Source organism: Lissotriton helveticus, chromosome 10 (genome assembly GCF_964261635.1).
Source record: "Lissotriton helveticus chromosome 10, aLisHel1.1, whole genome shotgun sequence".
Classification (NCBI taxonomy): Eukaryota; Metazoa; Chordata; class Amphibia; order Caudata; family Salamandridae; genus Lissotriton; species Lissotriton helveticus.
In genome coordinates this window covers 23,952,539-23,977,271 of record NC_136071.1, presented here as the reverse complement: position 1 = coordinate 23,977,271, position 24,733 = coordinate 23,952,539, and the positions used below count along the sequence as shown (strand labels likewise).

The following is a 24,733-nucleotide window of genomic DNA, read 5'->3' as shown; positions in this document are numbered from 1 at the left end:
CTTATTACCGTTTAGGCGGAGACAGTTGCACTTCATCCAATTTGCCAGTGCCACAAGGCACGCAGTGAAATTATCAGCCATCTCAACTGGGTTGTGGGATAGAGTAACCACCAGTTGCGTATCATCCGCATATGATACGATATCCACCCCATAAGATTCCACCATCCTGGCCAGGGGTTCCGTGTAGAGATTAAACAATACAGGGCTTAAAATGGAACCCTGCGGGACCCCTTGATTTAAAGTTCGAGGCGTGGATTTGAAGGTGGGGCAGTGTATTTGAAATTGTCTGCCCGCCAGGAAGGAGACCATCCATTCATGCGCCGGGCCGGCAACTCCCATTTCATTCAGACGGGCTAGCAATCTAGGGTGCGACACAGTATCAAATGCCGCACTTAGGTCCAGCAATATCAAGGCGGCCGTCTGTCCTTCGTCCACAATTGCCACAATTGTCTCCCCTTCTGTGTTTTGCAATTCTCTGTAAAGCGCTCTGATACCCTCTAGGGTCATGTTTGAGCTATACAAACCTTTTTAAATAAATAAAATAAAAGAGAAGAGTGTGTGAGCTGGGGTTGCAGGGTGCTGGGAGATCAGGCAAGAGTGTGCGAGCTTGGGGTGCAGGGTGCTTGGGAACCAATGACAAGTGTGTGAGCTGGGTATGCATGGTGCTAAGGATCAGGGAAGAGTGTGACCTGGGGTTGCAGGGTGCTAGGGATCAAGGAAGAGTGTGTGACTTGGGGGTGGATGGTGCTAGGGATCAGGGAAGAGTGTGTGACTTGGGGGTGGATGGTGCTAGGGATCAGGGAAGAGTGTGTGACTTGAGGGTGGACGGTGCTTGAGGAATAGGGAAGAGTGTGCGACCTGGGGGTGCAAGGTGCTTGAGGATCAGGGAAAGTGTGTGACTTGGGGGTGGACAGTGCTTGAAGGATCAGGGAAGACTGTGTTACCTGGGGGTGCAGGGTGCTAGGGATCAGGAAAGACTGTGTGACTTGGGGGTGGATGGTGCTAGGGATCAGGAAAGACTGTGTGACTTGGGGGTGGATGGTGCTAGGGATCAGGGAAGAGTGTGTGACTTGGGGGTGCAAGGTGCTTGAGGATCAGGTAAAGTGTGTGACTTGGGGGTGGACGGTGCTTAAGAATCAGGGAAGAGTGTGTTACCTGGGGGTGGATGGTGCTAGGGATCAGGGAAGAGTGTGACTTGGGGGTGGGTGGTGATAGGGATCAGGGAAGAGTGTGTGACTTGGGGGTGGATGGTGATAGGGATCAGGGAAGAGTGTGTGACTTGGGGGTGGACGGAGCTTGAGGAATAGGGAAGAGTGTGCGACCTGGGGGTGCAAGGTGCTTGAGGATCAGGGAAAGTGTGTGACTTGGGGGTGGACAGTGCTTGAAGGATCAGGGAAGAGTGTGTTACCTGGGGGTGGATGGTGATAGGGATCAGGGAAGAGTGTGTGACTTGGGGGTGGATGGTGCTAGGGATCAGGGAAGAGTGTGTGACTTGGGGGTGGACGGTGCTAGGAATCAGGGAAGAGTGTGTGACTTGGGGGTGGATGGTGCTAGGGATCAGGGAAGAGTGTGTGACTTGGGGTGGACGGTGCTTGAGGAATAGGGAAGAGTGTGTTACCTGGGGGTGGACGGTGATAGGGATCAGGGAAGAGTGTGTGACTTGGGGGTGGATGGTGATAGGGATCAGGGAAGAGTGTGTGACTTGGGGTGGATGGTGCTAGGGATCAGGGAAGAGTGTGTGACTTGGGGGTGGATGGTGCTAGGGATCAGGGAAGAGTGTGTGACTTGGGGTGGACGGTGCTAGGAATCAGGGAAGAGTGTGTGACTTGGGGGTGGATGGTGCTAGGGATCAGGGAAGAGTGTGTGACTTGGGGTGGATGGTGCTAGGGATCAGGGAAGAGTGTGTGACTTGGGGGTGGATGGTGCTAGGGATCAGGGAAGAGTGTGTGACTTGGGGTGGACGGTGCTAGGAATCAGGGAAGAGTGTGTGACTTGGGGGTGGATGGTGCTAGGGATCAGGGAAGAGTGTGTGACTTGGGGGTGGATGGTGCTAGGGATCAGGGAAGAGTGTGTGACTTGGGGGTGGATGGTGCTAGGGATCAGGGAAGAGTGTGTGACTTGGGGTGGACGGTGCTTGAGGAATAGGGAAGAGTGTGTTACCTGGGGGTGGACGGTGATAGGGATCAGGGAAGAGTGTGTGACTTGGGGGTGGATGGTGATAGGGATCAGGGAAGAGTGTGTGACTTGGGGGTGGACGGTGCTAGGAATCAGGGAAGAGTGTGTGACTTGGGGGTGGATGGTGCTAGGGATCAGGGAAGAGTGTGTGACTTGGGGGTGGATGGTGCTAGGGATCAGGGAAGAGTGTGTGACTTGGGGGTGGACGGTGCTAGGAATCAGGGAAGAGTGTGTGACTTGGGGGTGGATGGTGCTAGGGATCAGGGAAGAGTGTGTGACTTGGGGGTGGATGGTGCTAGGAATCAGGGAAGAGTGTGTGACTTGGGGGTGGATGGTGCTAGGGATCAGGGAAGAGTGTGTGACTTGGGGTGGACGGTGCTAGGAATCAGGGAAGAGTGTGTGACTTGGGGGTGGATGGTGCTAGGGATCAGGGAAGAGTGTGTGACTTGGGGGTGGACGGTGCTAGGAATCAGGGAAGAGTGTGTGACTTGGGGGTGGATGGTGCTAGGGATCAGGGAAGAGTGTGTGACTTGGGGGTGGATGGTGCTAGGAATCAGGGAAGAGTGTGTGACTTGGGGGTGGATGGTGCTAGGGATCAGGGAAGAGTGTGTGACTTGGGGTGGACGGTGCTAGGAATCAGGGAAGAGTGTGTGACTTGGGGGTGGATGGTGCTAGGGATCAGGGAAGAGTGTGTGACTTGGGGTGGACGGTGCTTGAGGAATAGGGAAGAGTGTGTTACCTGGGGGTGGACGGTGATAGGGATCAGGGAAGAGTGTGTGACTTGGGGGTGGATTGTGATAGGGATCAGGGAAGAGTGTGTGACTTGGGGTGGATGGTGCTAGGGATCAGGGAAGAGTGTGTGACATGGGGGTGGATGGTGATAGGGATCAGGGAAGAGTGTGTGACTTGGGGTGGACGGTGCTAGGAATCAGGGAAGAGTGTGTGACTTGGGGGTGGATGGTGCTAGGGATCAGGGAAGAGTGTGTGACTTGGGGTGGATGGTGCTAGGGATCAGGGAAGAGTGTGTGACTTGGGGGTGGATGGTGCTAGGGATCAGGGAAGAGTGTGTGACTTGGGGTGGACGGTGCTAGGAATCAGGGAAGAGTGTGTGACTTGGGGGTGGATGGTGCTAGGGATCAGGGAAGAGTGTGTGACTTGGGGGTGGATGGTGCTAGGGATCAGGGAAGAGTGTGTGACTTGGGGGTGGATGGTGCTAGGGATCAGGGAAGAGTGTGTGACTTGGGGTGGACGGTGCTTGAGGAATAGGGAAGAGTGTGTTACCTGGGGGTGGACGGTGATAGGGATCAGGGAAGAGTGTGTGACTTGGGGGTGGATGGTGATAGGGATCAGGGAAGAGTGTGTGACTTGGGGTGGATGGTGCTAGGGATCAGGGAAGAGTGTGTGACTTGGGGGTGGACGGTGCTAGGAATCAGGGAAGAGTGTGTGACTTGGGGGTGGATGGTGCTAGGGATCAGGGAAGAGTGTGTGACTTGGGGGTGGATGGTGCTAGGGATCAGGGAAGAGTGTGTGACTTGGGGGTGGATGGTGCTAGGGATCAGGGAAGAGTGTGTGACTTGGGGGTGGATGGTGCTAGGGATCAGGGAAGAGTGTGTGACTTGGGGTGGACGGTGCTAGGAATCAGGGAAGAGTGTGTGACTTGGGGGTGGATGGTGCTAGGGATCAGGGAAGAGTGTGTGACTTGGGGGTGGATGGTGCTAGGGATCAGGGAAGAGTGTGTGACTTGGGGGTGGATGGTGCTAGGGATCAGGGAAGAGTGTGTGACTTGGGGTGGATGGTGCTAGGGATCAGGGAAGAGTGTGTGACTTGGGGTGGATGGTGCTAGGGATCAGGGAAGAGTGTGTGACTTGGGGGTGGATGGTGCTAGGGATCAGGGAAGAGTGTGTGACTTGGGGTGGACGGTGCTAGGAATCAGGGAAGAGTGTGTGACTTGGGGGTGGATGGTGCTAGGGATCAGGGAAGAGTGTGTGACTTGGGGGTGGATGGTGCTAGGGATCAGGGAAGAGTGTGTGACTTGGGGGTGGATGGTGCTAGGGATCAGGGAAGAGTGTGTGACTTGGGGTGGACGGTGCTTGAGGAATAGGGAAGAGTGTGTTACCTGGGGGTGGACGGTGATAGGGATCAGGGAAGAGTGTGTGACTTGGGGGTGGATGGTGATAGGGATCAGGGAAGAGTGTGTGACTTGGGGTGGATGGTGCTAGGGATCAGGGAAGAGTGTGTGACTTGGGGGTGGACGGTGCTAGGAATCAGGGAAGAGTGTGTGACTTGGGGGTGGATGGTGCTAGGGATCAGGGAAGAGTGTGTGACTTGGGGGTGGATGGTGCTAGGGATCAGGGAAGAGTGTGTGACTTGGGGGTGGATGGTGCTAGGGATCAGGGAAGAGTGTGTGACTTGGGGGTGGATGGTGCTAGGGATCAGGGAAGAGTGTGTGACTTGGGGTGGACGGTGCTAGGAATCAGGGAAGAGTGTGTGACTTGGGGGTGGATGGTGCTAGGGATCAGGGAAGAGTGTGTGACTTGGGGGTGGATGGTGCTAGGGATCAGGGAAGAGTGTGTGACTTGGGGGTGGATGGTGCTAGGGATCAGGGAAGAGTGTGTGACTTGGGGGTGGATGGTGCTAGGGATCAGGGAAGAGTGTGTGACTTGGGGGTGGATGGTGCTAGGGATCAGGGAAGAGTGTGTGACTTGGGGTGGACGGTGCTTGAGGATCAGGGAAGAGTGTGTGACTTGGGGTGGACGGTGCTTGAGGAATAGGGAAGAGTGTGTTACCTGGGGGTGGACGGTGATAGGGATCAGGGAAGAGTGTGTGACTTGGGGGTGGATGGTGATAGGGATCAGGGAAGAGTGTGTGACTTGGGGTGGACGGTGCTTGAGGATCAGGGAAGAGTGTGTGACCTGGTGGTGGACGGTGCTTAAGAATCAGGGAAGAGCGTGTGACCTGGGATGGCAGGATGCTTGAGGATCAGGGAAGTGTGTGTGACCTGGGGCGGACGGTGTTTGAAGAATAGGGAAGAGTGGGACCTTTTAGTGCAGGGTACTTCAGAATCAAGGAACTGCATGTGACCTGGGGGTGCATGGTGCTAGGGATCAGGGAAGAGTGACCTGGGGTTGGACAGTGTTTGAGGATTAGGGAAGAGTGTGGGACCTGGTGGCATAGGGTGCTCGGGATTAGGGAAGAGTGAGTGTCCATCATGTCTCAGGAGAGGAGCCAGATAGCCGGTGAGGCTGCGGCTGCAGAATTAGAGTTTAACATTGAGGCATTGTTTACCTACAAGGTTGATCAGTTGAGGAAATTCTGCAGAGCTTTGGGATGTCCCATGAAGGGTAGCACCAAGACGGAGGAGCTGCAAGTGGCCTTGAGGGCCTGGTGGGAAGCCAAAGAGGCTCAGGAGATGGGTAATGTTGAGGTGGATGAGGATGACCCAGGGAATGGATTTGGTTCACAGGATTTGCCAGTGGAGGGTCCAGCCGCAGGGGCTGGTAGTAGGCATTCAGGGAGGAGTTTTTCACCAGAGGAGTTGGACGGAAACCAAAGGGTCAGACTGCATGAGTTGGAGGTGTTAAAACTTAAAACACAAGCAGAGGAGAGCAGGAACGCTCTCGTGTTAGAAGATAAACAGATTCTCTTCGCTCGTGAGTTAAGCATGAGGGAACTGGACATTAAGGGTAGAGAAACAAGAGTCCAGTGTGATTGGTGGCAGCGCACAACCAGTGCCAAGTGTGGATTAGTACAAGTGTGCACCGGAAGATTGGGTAGCGGTTAGCATGGTAAATGATTTGGACGGGTTGTTCAATTTGGCCCCAGGGGAGCCTAGGCTCATAAATTATTTCCCAGGATTGCCCCACCCTGGGGCTGTGTTCCCCGGTGGGGACACCAATGGGACATTGTCCAGCCAGTAGGGCTGGTTCATCTAGGAGTGACCACGGTGTAGTGTAGTTCCTATCTTCCCAATATGCTCTGCGCATTGGAATAATACCTACAGCAGTAAAGGCCTAGGCCAGACGTTAACTAGGTCTACTACTGTCGATACTAGACTTAAAGTTTTGGGTTTGCCAGCTTAGCTCAGAGTTCACTAGAAACTTTCTCGAATGTTCAGGAAAGAAGTAACTTCCCTGATTAGACAAGAAGGGATTTAGTTTCTGACAACCATAGAACATGACAACTTTGCTCTCCCCTAATCAAGAGTGTATCTCGAGAGTCGTGTGAACAAAAGGCAATTATTTTACTCAGTCAGTACGTGCATTCTTAGTCTCATCAGATTGTAGAGAAAAGGAAGAGACGGGCGTGTTCAATAAAAAGGTGGTATTTATTGATCAGTCTCTTTTCTCATACATGAGAAATGGATCGATATTATTGCAATACTTATAGTTAAGTAAAGTGCATACATTAGAAGCAGAAGTATAAAATAATACTGTAAAAACATTTATATGGTTTCTAAGCCATATGAAGGTTTAAAATGAATAAAATATATTACATACACATTTACATTTGACTAAACGTACTCAACTGGTGTTTCTAAATACGCCTACCCCGTGTACCTGACCTAAGCCTAATACGTGGGCGGGAATAGAAAGTTACAGTTTAAGTTAAGTTTGTTTTTGCCAAGTGGATAACTAAAGAATTCTCTGTGAGGGGTTATTCAGTTCTGTACCTGGAAGTTAGGATGAATGAGGAATGGTATCTCTCTCTCTGGTCTCGATATTCCAGGCTGCCTGCGAGGGCTACCCAGAAACGCCGGTGCTGGATTCTCGGCAGGAGAAAGCAGCGCGTCTCTCAGCGCGTCAGGAAGGCGGGGCTGCTGCCAGCGGGGTCTGCTCTGCTCTGGGCTTCGGCAAGTATGGCTGCTCCGTCTCGTCACCACGCGTGTGTTTGCATAGGGCAAGATCGGTAATATTTATACCTTTAAGGTGCCGAGATTGACGTAAGGATGGACATAGATACGTCAATAAAGATGTCATACGACTTGCTCGTTAGCACATTCTTTTACTGAAGTTCTCTGTGAAGTCAAAACAATGGCCGCACGGTTTTTCCAGGTTGTCATAGGTTTGATTTGTTATGAGAACTCCGTATGCCTTATCAGGGGCTGGAGGAATATCGCTTGTCTAATTAGATCGCAAGCGTTATGACCTAATCAGATAACACGTTCCTGTGCCGTAGTGTAACTGCGTCAGATAACGGTATCTGCATCATGGGGGGTTTTCTTCCTCATGGGCTGACTGCTAGTTAACTTGTTGGTTTGTCTAACTAGAATAGGGTCAGGAATAGGGGGATCGATTCAGAACCTATAGGAATACATGACAACGGTAGACCCACTCTTAACCTAGAGGACAGGATGACTGGAGGCAGTATTCTGACTGATGGGCCTTCCCAGGGAACCACCCTGGGGTGTGGTTGGTGTGGAACCAGCACCACTGGAGGGGTCCCCCTGGCTGGGAGGATCCATGGAACAGCATTGTGGGCTCAGGGACTAGTGATAAAAAAGACCCCGTGGGGTCAGGAAGGCGTGCAACAGGAGGGTGTCCCTGTGGTAGAGGGTCTGCATCCTGGTTCTATCGCCCGAAGCCGGGAAGGTAGTGATTGGTCCACTCTGGCTTTTGGCTGGGAGGAAATTGTGTAGGACTTGGCTTTTTTGGCTAGAGTTCCCTAAACCTTTTGCTTTCCCCCTAGATTGTTTTCCTGACATAGAGTTGCCAATGTAGATGCTTTGGGTACTTTGCCACTGCTGATTAGTGTCAAAGTACAAGTGTTCCCTATGTAAAGTGTAATGGTAATTGGTTGGCCATGATTGGTATGTTTGCCTTACTAGTAAAGTCCCTAGTGACGTGCACTGTGTGTGCCAGGGCTAGTAATGCAAAGGTGCGCGGAGAAGGGAACTCAGGCCTTCAGTGTAGGGCCTCCGCACAGGTTGCTAAGTTAGCATGTTGTCCTGACAAGTGCAACCACTTGTCAGGCCTTACTTTCCCTTTTCCGTACACAGTGGGCACCCCTGTGGTAGGTCCCGGGTAACCTCTGGGCAGGATGGGTGTAAGTAAAAGGCAGGACATATACTGATGTGTGTCTATGTCCTGACAGTGAAAAACACTCCATTTCGTTTTTCACTGGTGAAAGATCATCCTGCCCATAGGATCGAATGGGGGAGGCTGGGTATTGTGTTTTGTTAGTCTAGTTTCCTAGAAGTTTAAAATGGAGAGGTGAAGTTTAGTATGTATGAACTCACAGTGTCATAACACATCTTTATATGAAAGTGGTTTTGTCACTGTGTTAAGAAACCACTCTTTTAGAAGTGGCTGAGTTTTGTGCATTAAGCATTTTGGTGTGTCTCTGCTGAATTTGGATTGACTCTCTGGATCTGAGAGGTGAGAGGAGCTGGGGGAGTTCTTGACCCAGGGAGGGGGTTGAAATGGCACCAGGCTGACCTGCATCTGGAGAGTAGGCGAGGAGAAGCCCCGAGAGGTGAAGAGGCCTGGGTTGCTGCTATAAACCAATTGACCCGTCTCCTGCTGAGTGATTAAGGATCCAGACCCCCAGTATCAAAGGGAGAAAGATGACACTGGGAGGGAGACACCCAGAACCGATTTAGGCAGGGGTCAGGGACCCCTGAGCACAACAAACTTCAAAGACATTTAGGGGTATAACTATGAGAGCTGAGACCCCTGAACGTTGGAATGGAATAGAAATGGATTGAGACTGAAAAGGCTTGGATCCATTTTGTGGTCAAGAGGAACCTCTGCTAAGGAAGGAACAACTGAAGAGACTGCCGGGAAGGACCGACCCTTGCTTTGCGATCTGGGGCTGGTCTGCAGTTGACTGTTTTAACCAAGGAAGAGGCTGTTGGGACTGTGCTTTGTGCGCTGGGTCCCCCTGCTTGAAGAAGACTGTGCTTTGTGCTGTGTCTTGTTACCCCAAGGGCCCGAGGTGAGCTGGCTCCCTGTTTAGAAACACAGGAACATAAACGTTTCCGGAGAAGTTTCAAGCGACGCAGTGGGCATGTGTTTTGGCAGCTTGAGACCCTCGGAAGGTGTGCCCTGTGATCTTGGACACACGGAGGAGAAGTGAGACTCGGACGCGCTGGGTGCGTGTCGTGGTGCAAAGGAGGCATTGGTGAAGAGTGCCTGGCCAACGTCTGCATCGAAGGTGAAAGTGAGTCTTGGACACGCAGGGTGCGTGTCATGGTACACCGCAGGCGTTGGTGAAGAGCGCCTGGTGAGCGTGTGCATCCGAGGTGAAGTGAGACTCGGACGCGCAGGGTGCGTGTCTGGTGCACCGCAGGCATTGGTGAGGAGCGCCTGGTCAACGTGTACATCGGAAGTGGAGTGAGTCTCGGACGCGCAGGGTGCGTGTCGGGGTGCACCCGAGGCATTGGTGAAGAGCACCTGGTCATCAAGTGCCCCGCAGGAGAAGTGAGGCTCGGACACGGTGAGTGTGTCATAGTGCAGCCGAAGAGCGCCTGGATTTTGGGGCACTGGAGTTGGAGTAAGTCTCAGTAAAGCAGTGTGCATATTTTGGTGCAACCTGGGACTGTGAAGGTAATCGGCTGATCATCGTGTGCACCAGAAGAAAGTGAGTCTCTGCTGCGCAGTGTGCGTGTCTTGGTGACAGCTAAGACCGCAAGAAGGAGTGCCTGGTGAACATGCACTCGGAGTCGATGTGAAGTCCCATCAGCATTGTATGTGTGGCTTCATGCCAGAGGAGACACGGAGGGTGCTGTGGTGAACGTGCACCCGGAGTAACATCATCTCAGAGGCATGGGGTACGTGTGCCCTGCGGCCACCTGAGACCTTCCTAACAGTCCCGGCCCGGACCAGCAGCCCCAGAGGAGCTGAGCTGCCAGGACGAGCCGCCCATTGAGAAAGTTCTGCATGGAAGGCCCAGTTCGCTGAAGAAGGAGAGGAGAGTGGGGTCGCGACCCCAGGTAACGTGGATCACTACCTGGGCGGGGTGCGGGCTCGGAGGGACACTCTCTCTGCCTCTCAGTCCTTCAGGCAATGGGAGCCTTTGCTTCGGCTAAGATTGGGGCCCGTACTGACCAGAGGAGTGGCAGTACTGGGGCCAGAGTAAGAAGCCGTACTTTATGTCATCGTTGATACGTGTGGGGGACAACTGTTATCGAAGAGGCTGATTTTCGTAATACACATTGCCAATAAGGCTGCTAACAAACTGCCGGACTGTCTTATGATGCCTGCATAACGAAGTACATGATTGTAGTGCTACGCATTGCATTATTTCTCCATTGCAAAGTACGTGATTGGGGTGTGACGCTTTGCATTATTCCCTCATTCCGCAGTACATGATTATAGCGGTATGCATTGTATTATTTCTCCCATTGCAAGGTACGGGGTGTATCGGTACGCACTGTATTATTTCTCCTTTGCCCAGCACAGGATTGTATCGTCACGCAGGCAGGAGATCCACGGGAAGGCATTAGTCCCTGCCCCAACCTGATACACCGCCCCTTGATGGCCAAGGAGAGGCAAGGCAGGTGCCAATGCTCGGCACAGATGGGGGTCCCCACCATCTGGGAAAGTGAGGGGGAGGTCCCAAGACACAGCAAGTCCCACCTGGCAGGTCCAGCCCTGGTGGTGGTCTCCATGAATCTAGTGGACAAGCACTCCGCTGCCCACCCACACCAGATAGCCCAGTCACCACAACACAGGGCCCAGTAGGAGTTCCAAGGGACACACAGAATTCCAGGGGCCGTCCCATGCAGGGCCCCACCACCACAAATATGTCGCCCTCGGTTAATCTGACTCTTCCTCCGCCTCCCACCACACACGAGGCCGGGGCCAGCACAGAAAAGGATGGGGAGGGGGAAGAAGGGGGTATCCACCTCCACGTCCAGAAACCCCAACCTCCAATATAAAGCAGTCTCCCCAGCGCCGTCACGGAACCTCAGGTAACTCCAGTGGATCTCCTCCGCAGGCAGCCACACAGACTCCAAAAACCAAGTCCTCACCGCCGCAATAAGCCGTCCTCGGCTGGTCCGTTCATCCCACAGACTACACTGCACACACGGCAAGGGCAAGGGTGGGAAGGAAGGAGGGGGAGGGAGGGAGCAGGGAATCCCACTTCCACCAAATCCCACCTCCACCAACTGACAGCCCCCACCCCACTGAAGAGTAGCCCCTGCCGCACCACCACAGTTCTCCGTGGGGCTCAGCAGTCTGACACCACAAGCGGTAACACGGGCATCATCTCCGATCCTCCGCCCGCTGCCCACGGGAAGCACACCTCCAGTCCAAGAATCATGACAGGCAGTCATACGCTATGCGGCCGATGAGACCTGCCTCGGGACGCGGCACGGCACGCCCAGCCCTGGCGGAGCAGTGGCGGCAGCAGGATGCAAGGGGGGGAGCCGCTGCCTTCCGGTCAGGGCCCTCCTCACTGGCCAGCCACGTCGCGTCGGGGATTTCGCCACCTCCAGTCCCAGGGAGTCAGCGTCAGGCCTCGGACTTGGCCTGCAAGTTGTGTCTAATATATAAAGCTAGGTTATATCCTTGAATTCAGTGAGACTTGGGCACCAGGGTCGGAATGGGAACCCAAACCAGCCCTGTGAATTTGTTTGGACCAGGAGCCCTCCTGCTTTTGTTACTGGGGGCCGATACAGCAGCACTACTGAAAGCTGGCCCACAGTAACAACAAGTATTTGCAATGCAATAGGTCTCGCGTTTGCGAGAGTTTGAGCTATTGGCTTTGTGAATGACAATGCCTTTTATTTATGTGTTTTGAAAACCTGCAAGCAGAGCATAACCACACACTTTGTACTTATAGTCCTTGCTTATGAGAAGCAAGACTGGCAGTAAAACAGGCCGTTACTGCCAGCTTTGTTTCTTGTAAGCAACGCATATAACTAGAAAGTGTGTTTACGCACCGCTTGCAGGTTTACAAAACATATAAATGCAAGACCTATTGCATTTCAAATGTTTGTTATTCCTGTGTTCCTCTTCTGCCCATCCCAATCCTGAAAATAGTTGAAATGTAGAGCATGCAAAAAAAAATTGGAATATGGTATTGTCTCTTCAAAATTAATCAGAACGTGTTTTTGTTTAAGATGCACTAGAAGTTCACATTATGACATCAGATTATATCACTGTATTGAGAGGAAATTAATCAAGTTTTTAAACATGAATTTAGAAACATTCCCATTAGTGAACTTACGGCCATATGTATCAAGCCTTTTTCGATTCGCAAAGGCCGGAATTCGCCGAATTCCGGCCTTTGCGAATCACAAAAGGCTTTTTTGCATGTTTTGATATGTAAGAAAAATTGCCTCATAAGGAATCGCAAAAATTTGTGATTCCTTATTTTGCTATAGCATTTAAGGAATTGCACTTTTGCGATTCCTTAAATGCTATGTATGAAGCATTTTTCTATAGCGAATTTAGCTTAAGAAATTGCAATTTACCACCAACTTTCAATTGGTGGTAATTTGCGATTTCTTTTAAAAAATGCACAAATTGGCATTTTTGAATGTGGCTTGTGACGCACATACATGCCCATAGGGCATGTATGTGCGCCATATGCACACACATGCTGATTTCAGGGGTGCAGCAGGGTGTCCTTGAGACACCCCTGCACCCTTGAAATCAATCTCATTTTGCGATTAGCAAATTGCGAATCGCAAAATGAAATGCATTTCACAATCATTCCTATGGGCCTCCTGGCCCATAGGAATGAATGGAAAATTATTCCTTATTTGCAAATTTTCAAATTGCGAATTCGCAAATAAGGAAAAATTGGAAATTGCTAAAAAATAGCGATTTTCTACATACATACCATTTTGCGATTTCTAAATAGCGATTCCTTAAAAATCGCTATTTAGAAATCGCAAATGGTGATGATGGTACATATGGCCCTATGAGTCACGTCACTTGTCATATGTACTCTGTGTGGTCTTATTATACATGTAGACATACTGTAGATCAAATACATGAGGTTTTTATACATCGCACATCCTTCACTCATTGAAAGTGCGTTTACATTTGATAATAAATTAAAAGAAAGTCTTTGTGAAATAAAAATATTTACCGAGGAACAAACAAGGCAGGATTGATCCCATTTCTCTGGCTTCACTTTGTGCAATTCAGCCCCCAGATGATTATTGATTTCTCACGTTTTTACATCCGAGATCTATGCTCAGTTTTTATTCTTGGCACATGGGGGTAGAGCGCAGGTGTCATGTGCAGGCACATGAAAGCTTGGCTTGATTCGGGTTCGTGGGCCTCGGGCGAATCGAAAGCCCAACATCTGGCTGGAACTTTCAGTGACTCACCCACCACTAGGTCATGCACATGCAAGACCCATAAGGGGAACTTTTTGGAGTTTATCATTCGAGAAACACTTATAAGCAGAATGGTGCCTAATCAATAACATCCGCTTTTCAGCAAAAAGTGATGGTTTGCTTGCTGCCCTGAGCAGGACAGATCAGTCATGCTAAATCTAAAGTGTGCCTTGACCAGAAGTAGTGAGCGACCTCTGACCCTGCTCGCAGGCAGGTCGCTCCCCACGCTGCTGCATGGCTCTGCCTGCATTGTTTTTGCACAATCTTGTATTTTTCCCCTGTGCCTAACTTGCTTTCTTGCCCAGACTTGCTTTTATTCTTCTGTGCTTGTACTTGCTTTCTTGCCCACACTTGTTTTTATTCCTCTGTGCCTGTACTTGTTTTCTTGCCTAAACTTGTTTTTCCTTCCTGTGCCCAGTTCTACAGCAGCCCCTGCCAGTTTTCCCGCCGCTGCGTCCCCGCCCCCCTGCAATCCCATTCGCTGTCCTGCTCCCGCCTCCCAGCTGCTCCTCCCTCCCACATCCCCTCATATGGAGTCCGCGCAGCGGCCACGCCTAAGGCAAGCCTGTCTGCACCCATCCACGCCTGGACCGCGCCCAGCACCAGGACCCCTGGACCCTGTGAATGCCACGACGCCCGACACCACTACGATGCCAGAACCCTCCATGCACTCAACGCCGGATGATCACACACCTGCTTCCTGGCCGCCCCGAAGTGCACCCTCGGAGCTTTCACCTGCCGGAACTGCAGCTTCACAAGCATCCAACCCACCATGCTGCCGACCAGGAAAGAACCCAACCACCTCAGATGCATCCTTTTCAAACACCCGCTCTGCCCGCAAACACGCCGTTGAACTCTGTGACCTACTCGACTCAACCTCCCCAGACGTCGCCTTCCTGACGGAGACCTGGCTGAACACTGCCTCGGCACCCGACATAGCCGTCCCGGAAGGCTACAAGATCACCCGCAGGGACCGCACTAATGGAGCAGGAATCACCATCGTCCACAGGAACACTCTCAGAGTCACGACCAACACCAACGACACCCTCAGCACCGCTGAACACCTGCACTTCCAGATCCACCCTGACCCCAACACCACCCTCAGAGGAACCCTCATTTACCGACCCCCCCAGACCCGTCCACAGTTCAGCGACTCCATTGCCGACTTCGTCAGCACACATCCCTCGCCTCCACGGACTACATCCTCCTCAGGGACCTGAACTTCCACCTCGAGAACAACAACAGCACTAACTCCACCACCCTGATCGACAACCTAGCCAACCTCGGACTCAGACAACTCGTCACAACACCCATCCACTCTGCCAGTCACACGCTTGACCCGATCTTCTCCGCAAGCCCCCACGTCTCCTTCAACCACACCACCGAACTCCACTGGACCGACCATCGATGCATCCACTTCACCTTCAAGAAACCCACCACGAACCACCGCACCCAACAGGTGTCTTGCCGCTGCTGGAGCAAAGTCACCGAAGACCAGCTAACCACCAACCTCACCCAGAGCCCACCCGCCGACCCGACTGACCCCGACACCGCCGCCCACAACCTCGGACAGTGGATCAACGACTGTGCCAACACCCTAACCCCGATCAAGAAACCCTCCAATAGTCACACCAACAAGAAAGCCAGCTGGTTTACTGAAGACATCTGGGCCTCTAAGCAAACCTGTCGAAAGCTGGAGAAGATCTGGCTCCGTGAACGAACACAGGACAGCCACGCTGCCCACAAGTACGGCACCCCGCAGACACCATCACCTCATCAGATCTGCCAAAAGGGCCTCCTTCAAAGACCGCCTAGACAACAACGCACACAACAGCAAAGAGCTCTTCAACATCGTGAAGGGACTCTACAACCCCAGCTCCAAAACCAACGACGTCCCAACCTCGCAAGACCTGTGCGACTCCCTGGCAACCTTCTTCCACCGCAAGATCGAAGACATTCATGACAGCTTCAACGCCACAACTGCCCCAACAACCACTGAGACGTCCGCCCCCACGACCACCATCCGCAACAACCGCCTGCTCTCTTGCACCAACATCAATGACGGCGACACCATCAAGATCATGAACACCATCCACTCCGGATCTCCGTCAGACCCATGCCCACACCACACCTTCAACAAAGCCAGCACAGCCATCGCACCCCATCTCTGGAAAGTCATCAACGCCTCCTTCGAGACAGCAACCTTCCCGGAGAGCTGGAAGCATGCCGAGATCAACGCCTTACTCAAGAAACCCAAGGCGGACCCCAAGGACCTCAAGAACTTCCGGTCCATCTCCCTGCTCACGTTCCCGGCAAAGGTCATCGAGAAGACCGTCAATGAACAACTGACCCGCTACCTCGAGAAGAACAACATCCTGGACCCTTCCCAGTCCAGGTTCCGCAGCAACCACAGCACCGAGACTGCCCTCATCGCCGCCACCGATGACATCAAGTCCCTGCTGGAGAACGGAGAAACGGCGGTCCTAATCATCTTGGACCGGTCAGCCGCCTTCGACACGGCCTGCCACCACACACTACGTACACGCCTCCACAACGCCAGGATCCAAGAGAAGGCCCTGGACTTGACCACCTCCTTCTGCTCCGGCAGAACACAGAGCATCCACCTTCCCCCCTTCCGCTCCGAAGCCACCGAGATCATCTGCGGTGCACCCCAGGGCTCATCCCTCAGCCCAACTCTGTTTAACATCTACATGGCACCGCTCGCCCACGTCGTTCGTCGGCATGACCTCAACATCATCTCCTACTCCGATGACATCCAGCTGATCCTCTCCCTCACTAAGGACCCCCACACCGCCAAAACCAACCTTCACGAAGGAATGAAGGTCGTCGCTGAATGGATGAGGAATAGCCGACTGAAGCTGAAGTCGGACAAGACGGAGGTCCTCATCCTCGGATCCACCCCTTTGGCCTGGGACGACCCCTGGTGGCCGACCGCACTGGGAACCGCTCCAACCACGCATGCAACCTAGGAGTCATCCTCGACTCCACCCTCGCCATGACTAAACAGGTCAATGCCATCTCCTCTTCCTGCTTCAACACCCTCCGCATGCTCCACAGGATCTAGAAGTGGATCCCCACTGAAACTAGAAGAATGGTCACCCAGGCCCTCGTCAGCAGCAGGTTGGACTACGGAAACGCCCTCTATGCAGGAGCCTCGGCCAAACTCCTGAGACGGCTCCAACACATTCAGAACGCCTCTGCACGCCTGATCCTCGACATCCCTCGCCGCAGCCACATCACACCCCACCTGAGAGACCTGCACTGGCTCCCGGTCAACAAGAGGATAACCTTCCAGCTCCTCACTCACGCACACAAGGCACTCCACAACACCGGACCAACGAACCTCAACAGACGACTCAGCTTCTACACCCCCACCCACCAGCTCCACCGACCTCGCCACAGTACCCCGCTTCTAAAGAGCGACCTCCGGCAGCAGATCATTCTACCACCTCGCCGCCAAGACCTGGAACACCCTCCCCATCCACCTACGGCAGACCCAAGACCTGCTGACCTTCAGAAAACTCCTCAAGACCTGGCTTTTCGAGCAGTAGCAGCATTCCCCACCCCAGTGCCTTCAGACCCTCACGGGTGAGCAGTGCGCTTTACAAATGATATGATTGATTGTGCTGCCTGGAACAAGCATACACACACACACACACACACAGCAAACATGCACCACTACCTACTGCTTGTTCACATAGGGCCCAGGCCACCATCGGGGTGGCTTTGAGTTCCCCCACCTAAGTGCATCTCTTATTCCTTGCAGTTGCCATTGTGGTCACCTTTTTAGGACTCTTCTGCTGACACTTTAGACTGTACTTGTTTTCTGGTGGAAAAGTTTGCACAGCTGCTGCCTGAGCTAGACCCAAGTCCAACCTGCCAGGTACCACGCATCTGACTTAAGCATTTCAGTGTGGTGCTCCGTATCACCGCACTGAAATGCATTGTCCCACAGATTTGCATGATACGTTGGCTGTAACTGAGGTGCTGCAAACCTGTGTGTAGCAGCTGTCAGAGTGCTCCATAGTACTTAACAAGACTGGCAGCTAAGGTCACTCTGGCAAGCCCACAGTCAGCGCTACAATGTATTATATTTATTCAGTTCTATTCCGGCGCTGCCTGTGCAGCTCTGAGTAACAACACTGCTCCGAGACAGCATGACGACACGACTGGCCCAGTAGTATGCCCAATAGTAACTAGTACTACTGAGACTGTCCAGTTGTTGGATAGATTGGCTGTGGCACCGCAGGGGGGGCGTGACGTCCTGCCTCCTACTAGACTAATATCGCCACAAGATCCAGGAGTGTGAAGGCGGGCGGCTCAGTGGTTTGCGGCTGGCACCACCGGCCACAATCATTATGGTGCTCCCGGCTCTGCTCGCAGCAGTCCATGCCGTCTCGAGCAGTGCTAAGTGATCTTGAGCAGTGCTAAGTGACTAGTGCTAGCACAGGCCAGTGCCGCCCGCACACAATTCAATATTGCTGAGCCCGGTAGGGAGAGTGCAGTGCATGGCATTGTCGGAGTCATGACCTGTGACCGACCGCCACACTCACTCACTGCAGCGGCCGCCAGGAGAGGACTCTGACAGGCTACCTGAACTAACCGGGCACTGTGGCAAACTAAAAACTAGCTTCAAAAAAGAAACCCTCAGAAGCTGGGAGCCGAAATGGGTGTGAAAAGAGAGGCTGTATTCCAACAACATGATCCCACCTGCTGAGTCAAAGACCTCTCTGCTCTCTTATGCCTACCTTAGTACTATTGTATTGCATTTATATAATGCTTACAACCCCTGACGAGGCATCGAAGCGTGCTATTCAGGAACTCAAAGAATTAGTGGCAAATCGCTGTTAGCGTCAGTCGCGTTGCCCTGGAAACAGAGTGGTGACATTCGTGTCACCCCACCTCAGAATACACAGCTCTTGTTTGACCAGCAGTAGATAGGATGACCACAACACACCTTTAAAAAAAGCAATGGCCGCACGGCTGTGAAAGTGACACAGCTGCGCAGCGCGAAAGTAAAAGCAAACCAGTGGTGCGTGTGCACCACAGAGGAGCGGGGGAGCACAGCAGTAGCAGCGATGCGAACGCGCATTGCTGCCTGTGCTAGCCACGGACGGGAATGGGTGGAGCAAAGGTGGGACATGCGCCCACCTTTGCCCAATCGCGTGCCTTTTTTTCTTTTTTTTAAACACGCGAAACCCAATGGCTGCCGGCAAAAGCAAAAGCACATGCACAAGCATGTGGTTAGCTTTCAAAACCCCCTACATAAGGGCTCGCGCTGCGCGAGCAGTGCTACGCACTGCAACGCTAGGCACGAGACCTAAATATGGCCCACACTGCTGCAAAATTGGCCCCCACCCTTCCAGCTTCCTGGGGAAATGCCTGATGCCTGCTACGGCCAGTCCGCCCTGTTGGGCACCCTCTGCATTAACTATTTGAGTCGGGTGACAGTAATTGAAAAGTAGAAAAAATACTGTCACGTCACTTTCGCAATAAATCATTTAATTGATATAGGATTGAAACTTTGAAAGTTATGTTGGTAGCAGAGCTCAGTAGTACCCACCCATTTCAAAATCAAGGCACATATATTGTTCATGTTCATTACAGGTGCCAACATATACCCTACTTTATTTTATTACTAATCTCTTTTTTTTATGCAATGGCATGTCTTTCAATGCTAATGTTTAAGTAAAACTGTGTAGACGTAGGTACTTAATATAGAATCCTTAAGTCAGCATTGGTATAACAGTAGAGCTGTAAACATTCAGAAAATATTAATTTCCAAATATTTACCATAATTTAAATTTCCTGATGTTTTCAGTAGAAATTTGAGGACACCTTGCAAGACTATTAGCTTAAGAACTTTGGGTTCAGACCTTTTCATTCTAAGTGCTCCTGTGCCCCAGGTTTAACATATTGGTAAAATCTTGGTTATTCTTACCATCCCCCACTTTTAAATCTTTTCTTTAGCTCGTTAGTTCACCTAGGTACCTTGCGCATATCTGGATGTTTAGTGTGACATACAACACCACACAATTCACCGTCACACAAATCAACACCACTCAACATAGTTACACTTCACATAATACAACTCAGCACAACATAATTCAACTTAACATAATTACACTGTACTCTATACCAGATAAATACACCCCACGTAAAACCATACTATGCCACATAGCAACAATCCACATAAATACACCCCACACCATGCCACATAATTCCAATCAGCATAATTTCACTCAACGCCACACAGTTCCACATCACACAATTCAACACCACACATTTCCATTCCACACCACATAATTCAACTCAACAACACATTTGTACAACACACCTCATACATCCAAACCACAACACAAAATATCAATTCACAGATTTACACTCCACACACAATACCACACAATTACTATCCACATAATTCCACTTCACACCATGCCACATAATTCCACCACACAAATCCACTTCACATCACACTATTTGTCTATCTATTCTGTATATTCTCAACCCTTTCTATCCACCATGCCACATAATTCCACTACACACATCCACACCACGCCACACAATTACAACCCACACGGTTCCGTAACTAAAAATTCCAATCCAACCCACATGATTCCACTGCAAACCACATACATCCACTCCACTCCAACCCAAAACACATGGGTAAAAAACATTATCAATTACAACGTAAAAGCTCTAACTCTCGCAAATGCAGGACCTGTTGGCATTGCCAATGCTTGTTACTTTCATGTGCACAACACATGCTTTATCCTCACGTCCTAAATACTATTGTTCTTTTACTTTCTTTTCTTAATTGTTAGTTACCAGCTGTCCTAATTAAAAACAATTTAAGGGTACTAGGTGAATATCACAATGCTAATGTTGAAAATCATTTAAGATAAATATGTACATCTATCTTCCATCATGTATGTCGATATGTAATTATTCATATGCACGTTACAGCTGAAGCAAGAATATTTCCCTGAAGCCTATTTATAATCTGAACTTTAAACCTTGCTGTGCTTCACTTTCTGTATGTTCTCAATTGTGTAAGTAGTGCCTAAAAGTGAATTGTTTGATTTGGTGCACATGCACATATTTAACACTCTGTTTAAATAATCTTTTCAAGTGCATTAAACTACGTATTAAAATAAAATGTCATCTCTCCCTCACACTCCTACTACCCCCTCATCCGTCCCTCACACCCCCATTCTCATCTCTATGCTGCCTGCTCACACATGGTACCTTCCTGTACCTCCTGAGGCTGTGCACTGGTCCACCTCTTGCCTTCCTGCCTCTGGATGCCTCTCCCACTAGCCCCCCTCTCTCTCTCAAGCTCTCTTTCTCTCACATCTCTCTCTCACTCTCTTTCTCTCACAGTTCTCTCTTACTCTCTGATGCCCTATTCCCGACGGTCTCATATTGGTTCACTTCAAGTCTTCAAATGGAGTTTCTTTCCTGTACCTTTTCAACATTTCCATCTCTCAGACAGACACTCTGCTCCTCTTTTTGGGGTGTCTTCTGCGTACACAGGCGCTCCCTCTTTATGCGTCTGTGGTCTGCACTCCCTTTCTTTCTTTTTCTTACACACTCTTTCTGCTCCTCTGTCTGGAGTGTATTCACCACTTTGTACATAAACTACCCATCTCTCTCTATCTTCCTTTCGATCTATTCTGTGCAGCTCTCACCCCTATCTATTCACCATGCCACATAATTCCACTACACAAGTACTCTACACACTACACAATTCCACAACTTACAATAACAATTCAACACACTATTCCACTGCAAATCACATACATCCACTTCACTCCAAACCAAAACACATGGGTAAAAGACATTGTCATTTACAACGCCAATAGCTCTAACTCTGGCAAATGTGAGACCAATTGCATTGCAAATGGCTCTTTAATTTGACAGCTGGGACTGTCGGGCTACACAAACTTAATGCTCTCAGGCTTTTCGAAGCAATTAACCTTACAAATTATCTTTCTGTCTCATCTTACTCTCCCTGCTCCACCTCACCCCTTCTACCTCCAACCTGTCCTATTTCTTTATCCCCTCTCTCCACCTCACATCTCTAGTTACCTGACCTATGAGCACCTCACCTCTCTGCCCCACCTTTACCTCACTTTCAAGTCCTCACCTCTCTATCATTTTCTGTGCCAACCTCTTCATCTCTACTCCTGCCTCTCTTTCTGCATCAGTTTTCTCTCTCCACCTCATCCAATTCTTCTTCTCACTCCTTCCTTGAACCTCACCGCTCTGTTTCCATCTGTTCCCATCTCATCTCCTTGTATCTCTCCTTCATATCTTTCATTACACTTTCACCTTCATCTCTCTCATTACATCTCTTCCCTACCTCTCTCTCTAGTCCTCACCTCTGTCTAGAATCATCAATCTGTACCTCACCTCTCTCTCAAGCCATTTACACCTCCCAGGAATTCTTTTGTGAATTCCTGGCAGGTATAATATGGTTAAGTGTACTCGTGACCAAACTCTTTGAAACAAGCAGAACTGTGTTGATGACTTGGTTATACTTGGAAACCAAGGGGCATATGTATCAAATACTCTATTTCCGATTCTCAAATAGCTATATTTTGAGAACCGCTATTTGAGAATCGCAAACGAGATGTAATTAAAAATTCGCAAACAGTTAGCGATTGCTTGGCATTCCTTAATTGTGATTAGCAAATTGCGAATCGCAATTAAGGAATACCTTCCCATTCATTCCTATGGGCCAGGAGGCCCGTGGGAATGAATGGGAAGACATTCTCAATTTGCGATTCCCAATTAGAGAATCGCAAGGTGAGAATAATTTGAAGGGTGCAAGAGTGTCATAAGGACACCCTGATGCACCCCTGAAATGAGCATGTGTACGCATGTGGCGCACATACATGGCCTAAGGGCATGTATGTGCGCCACATGGCACTTTGAAAAATGGCAAAAAGGGCATTTTTCAAAGAAATCGCACAACTTGGGTGCTTGTTACATCGCATTTAAAGAATCGCAATTTGCGATTCCTTAAATACTTTCGCAAAATAGGGAATCGCAAATTTTACAATTCCCTATTTTGCGATTCCCTTTTGGGTTGATACATCCCAAAAGGCATTTTCCCGTTCGCAAATGGGCCGATTCTGAGAATCGTCCTGTTTGCGAACGGGAAAAGGGTTGATACATATGCCCCCAAGCCATCTTAAATCTTTTGAGATACTAAGACATGCTCTAGACATGTACTACATTAACTTAGATGGGCTCCCGGGATGTAACGCTCTGAAAGACAAAGAATTGATCTGCGTTGGGCAATAGTGTGTGCCGGCTCATCAAAGGCACCATTGGTTTGATTTGATTTGATTTAGGATTTATAAAGCACCTGAATCACTCCCCAAGGCGTATTGTCATTTACTTATATCTGCTGTTGGCAGTCAGAGTTTTCTGCTGTTGCTGATCTTGTCCTTGAGAGATGAGTTTTCTAAGCCTCTATCTCTCTCGCACTGGTTGACGAGAGAAACACAACATGCCTGAGGATACTACAAACTGAACGTGTCTATTCCTGGTGGCACTATTATCAGAATAAACTGCAAAACAAAACCATTTTTATACAGATAATAGCAATTTTACAAGTAATTTCTAATGTTTTTTACCAGCTGAGAATGTAGGGGCATATTAGCAAGAACCTCGTTAAAATTATCGCCATTTTAGCGGCAGGAAACTGCCGCTATAAGGGCGATAATGGGCTTGCTAATATGCGTTATAGAATTCCAATAGAAGCCCAGGTTAGATGTCCTGCAAATCGAACCTGGGCTTCTATTTGAATTCTATAACCCATATTAGTAAGCCCATTATCGCCCCATTAGCTGCAGCTTCCTGCCGCTAAAATGGCGATAATCTTAACGAGGTTCTTGCTAATATGCCCCGTAGATTTTTAGCGACAATGAATGCCAGTGGAACTCTGAGCTTTAGGATGATGATTGTCAGATCTAAGTCTCATTGTTTAGGCCACGCCCTTCCGGTCTGTGCTACATATTAAAGGGGCGGGAAGAAGTGTGAGTGCTGAGGTTGTAAAGTGATGCACTGTTTCAATAATGCTGCAGGTCTATCTGCATGACAACATGGTGACGCCTTCTTTTCTCTCTCCTCAGTTCCGCTCCTCCATGATGAAGCTCGTCTTCTGTGGCAAGAGTCCCTTCGGGGACGACGACGACGCCTCCGTCTCTGGCCAGTCCACCCAGGTCTCTTCAGTGTCGAGCAGCCAGGTGGCGCCTGCATAGAACCCGCGGGCACGCGGCAGGTGCAATAGGGCGCAATGGTCTCAAAGGCTCCCTGGGATGTCGCGAGAACACGCTTAAGCCTGCTCGTCTCATCAAACCCTTCGCTCATAGGGCGCCCTCATAAACGCCAGTGTGTCTACTTGGTGATTGTAAAATAATTTTTAAGGGTTCATTATATTGAGTGGGATGCAGGAATCTAATCAAAAAAGCCCAACAGCATATTCCACTATCAAGGCAACCCCTCTTACCAAACTGATGAGATTTAGCAATTCAAACCTTCCTTTGAAAGTCAAGTAGACGTCATCGGTGAGACCCACCCACCTTAAGATTGAGAGCACGCAGAGTGGCGCTGTCTGTTCTCGCGAAGCAGTGCACGCGAGAGCAGTGAATGCGATAGCAGCGGACGCTCTTCCTTGGTGTGTTGGGCAGAATAACTTGTACATTGTAAATACTTCTCCACCGCCTTGCTTCCTCACTCTCTGTACTTGCCGTCAAGTAGCGTAGCTCATGCTGTTGGTATGTCTTGAAATAAATATGGGAGATGCATCTTCACATCTGCCTCATCTGGTGCTTTATTGTACTTAAAAATTGTTTTTATCATTGAATTTCTGGTTCGCTGGCAGCTTTGACTTTGTAAACAGTTCTCCTCAAACTGAGAGATTGTTAATAAAACATGTTATTGGGAACATGGGGCTGACAGGGGTTTGAAGAGTACCTAATTTGTGAAACAAATAACAGTAGGGGCCCAAAGTTTTATTTGGGAGCTTGCTGCTGCCGAATGCTGGGGTTGGTGAAAACCAATGATGCGTAGTCTTGATTCCACCTCATGACTCTTTCTTTCACCGCTCTACACTTCCTGTCTCTTTATCTCATGAATACCAAGGCTGCGTAGTCTTTATTCCACCTCTTGGCTCTTTCTTTCACCGCTCTACACTTCCTGTCTTTTTATCTCATGACTACCCAGGCT

At 50.2% G+C, this 24,733-nt stretch overlaps 1 protein-coding gene across 1 annotated transcript in view; it reads left to right on the top strand.

Annotated features, from left to right (window-relative positions):
* Positions 1–24,316, top strand: part of LOC144785005 (blue-sensitive opsin-like) — a 114,840-nt gene extending 90,524 nt beyond the window's left edge. The window contains exon 5 of the mRNA XM_078664124.1: positions 23,638–24,316. Coding sequence (XP_078520250.1) covers positions 23,638–23,766 — 129 coding nt within the window. The 3' untranslated portion in view covers positions 23,767–24,316. The remainder of the gene's footprint in view (positions 1–23,637) is intronic.
* Positions 24,317–24,733: the final 417 nt, after the last annotated feature.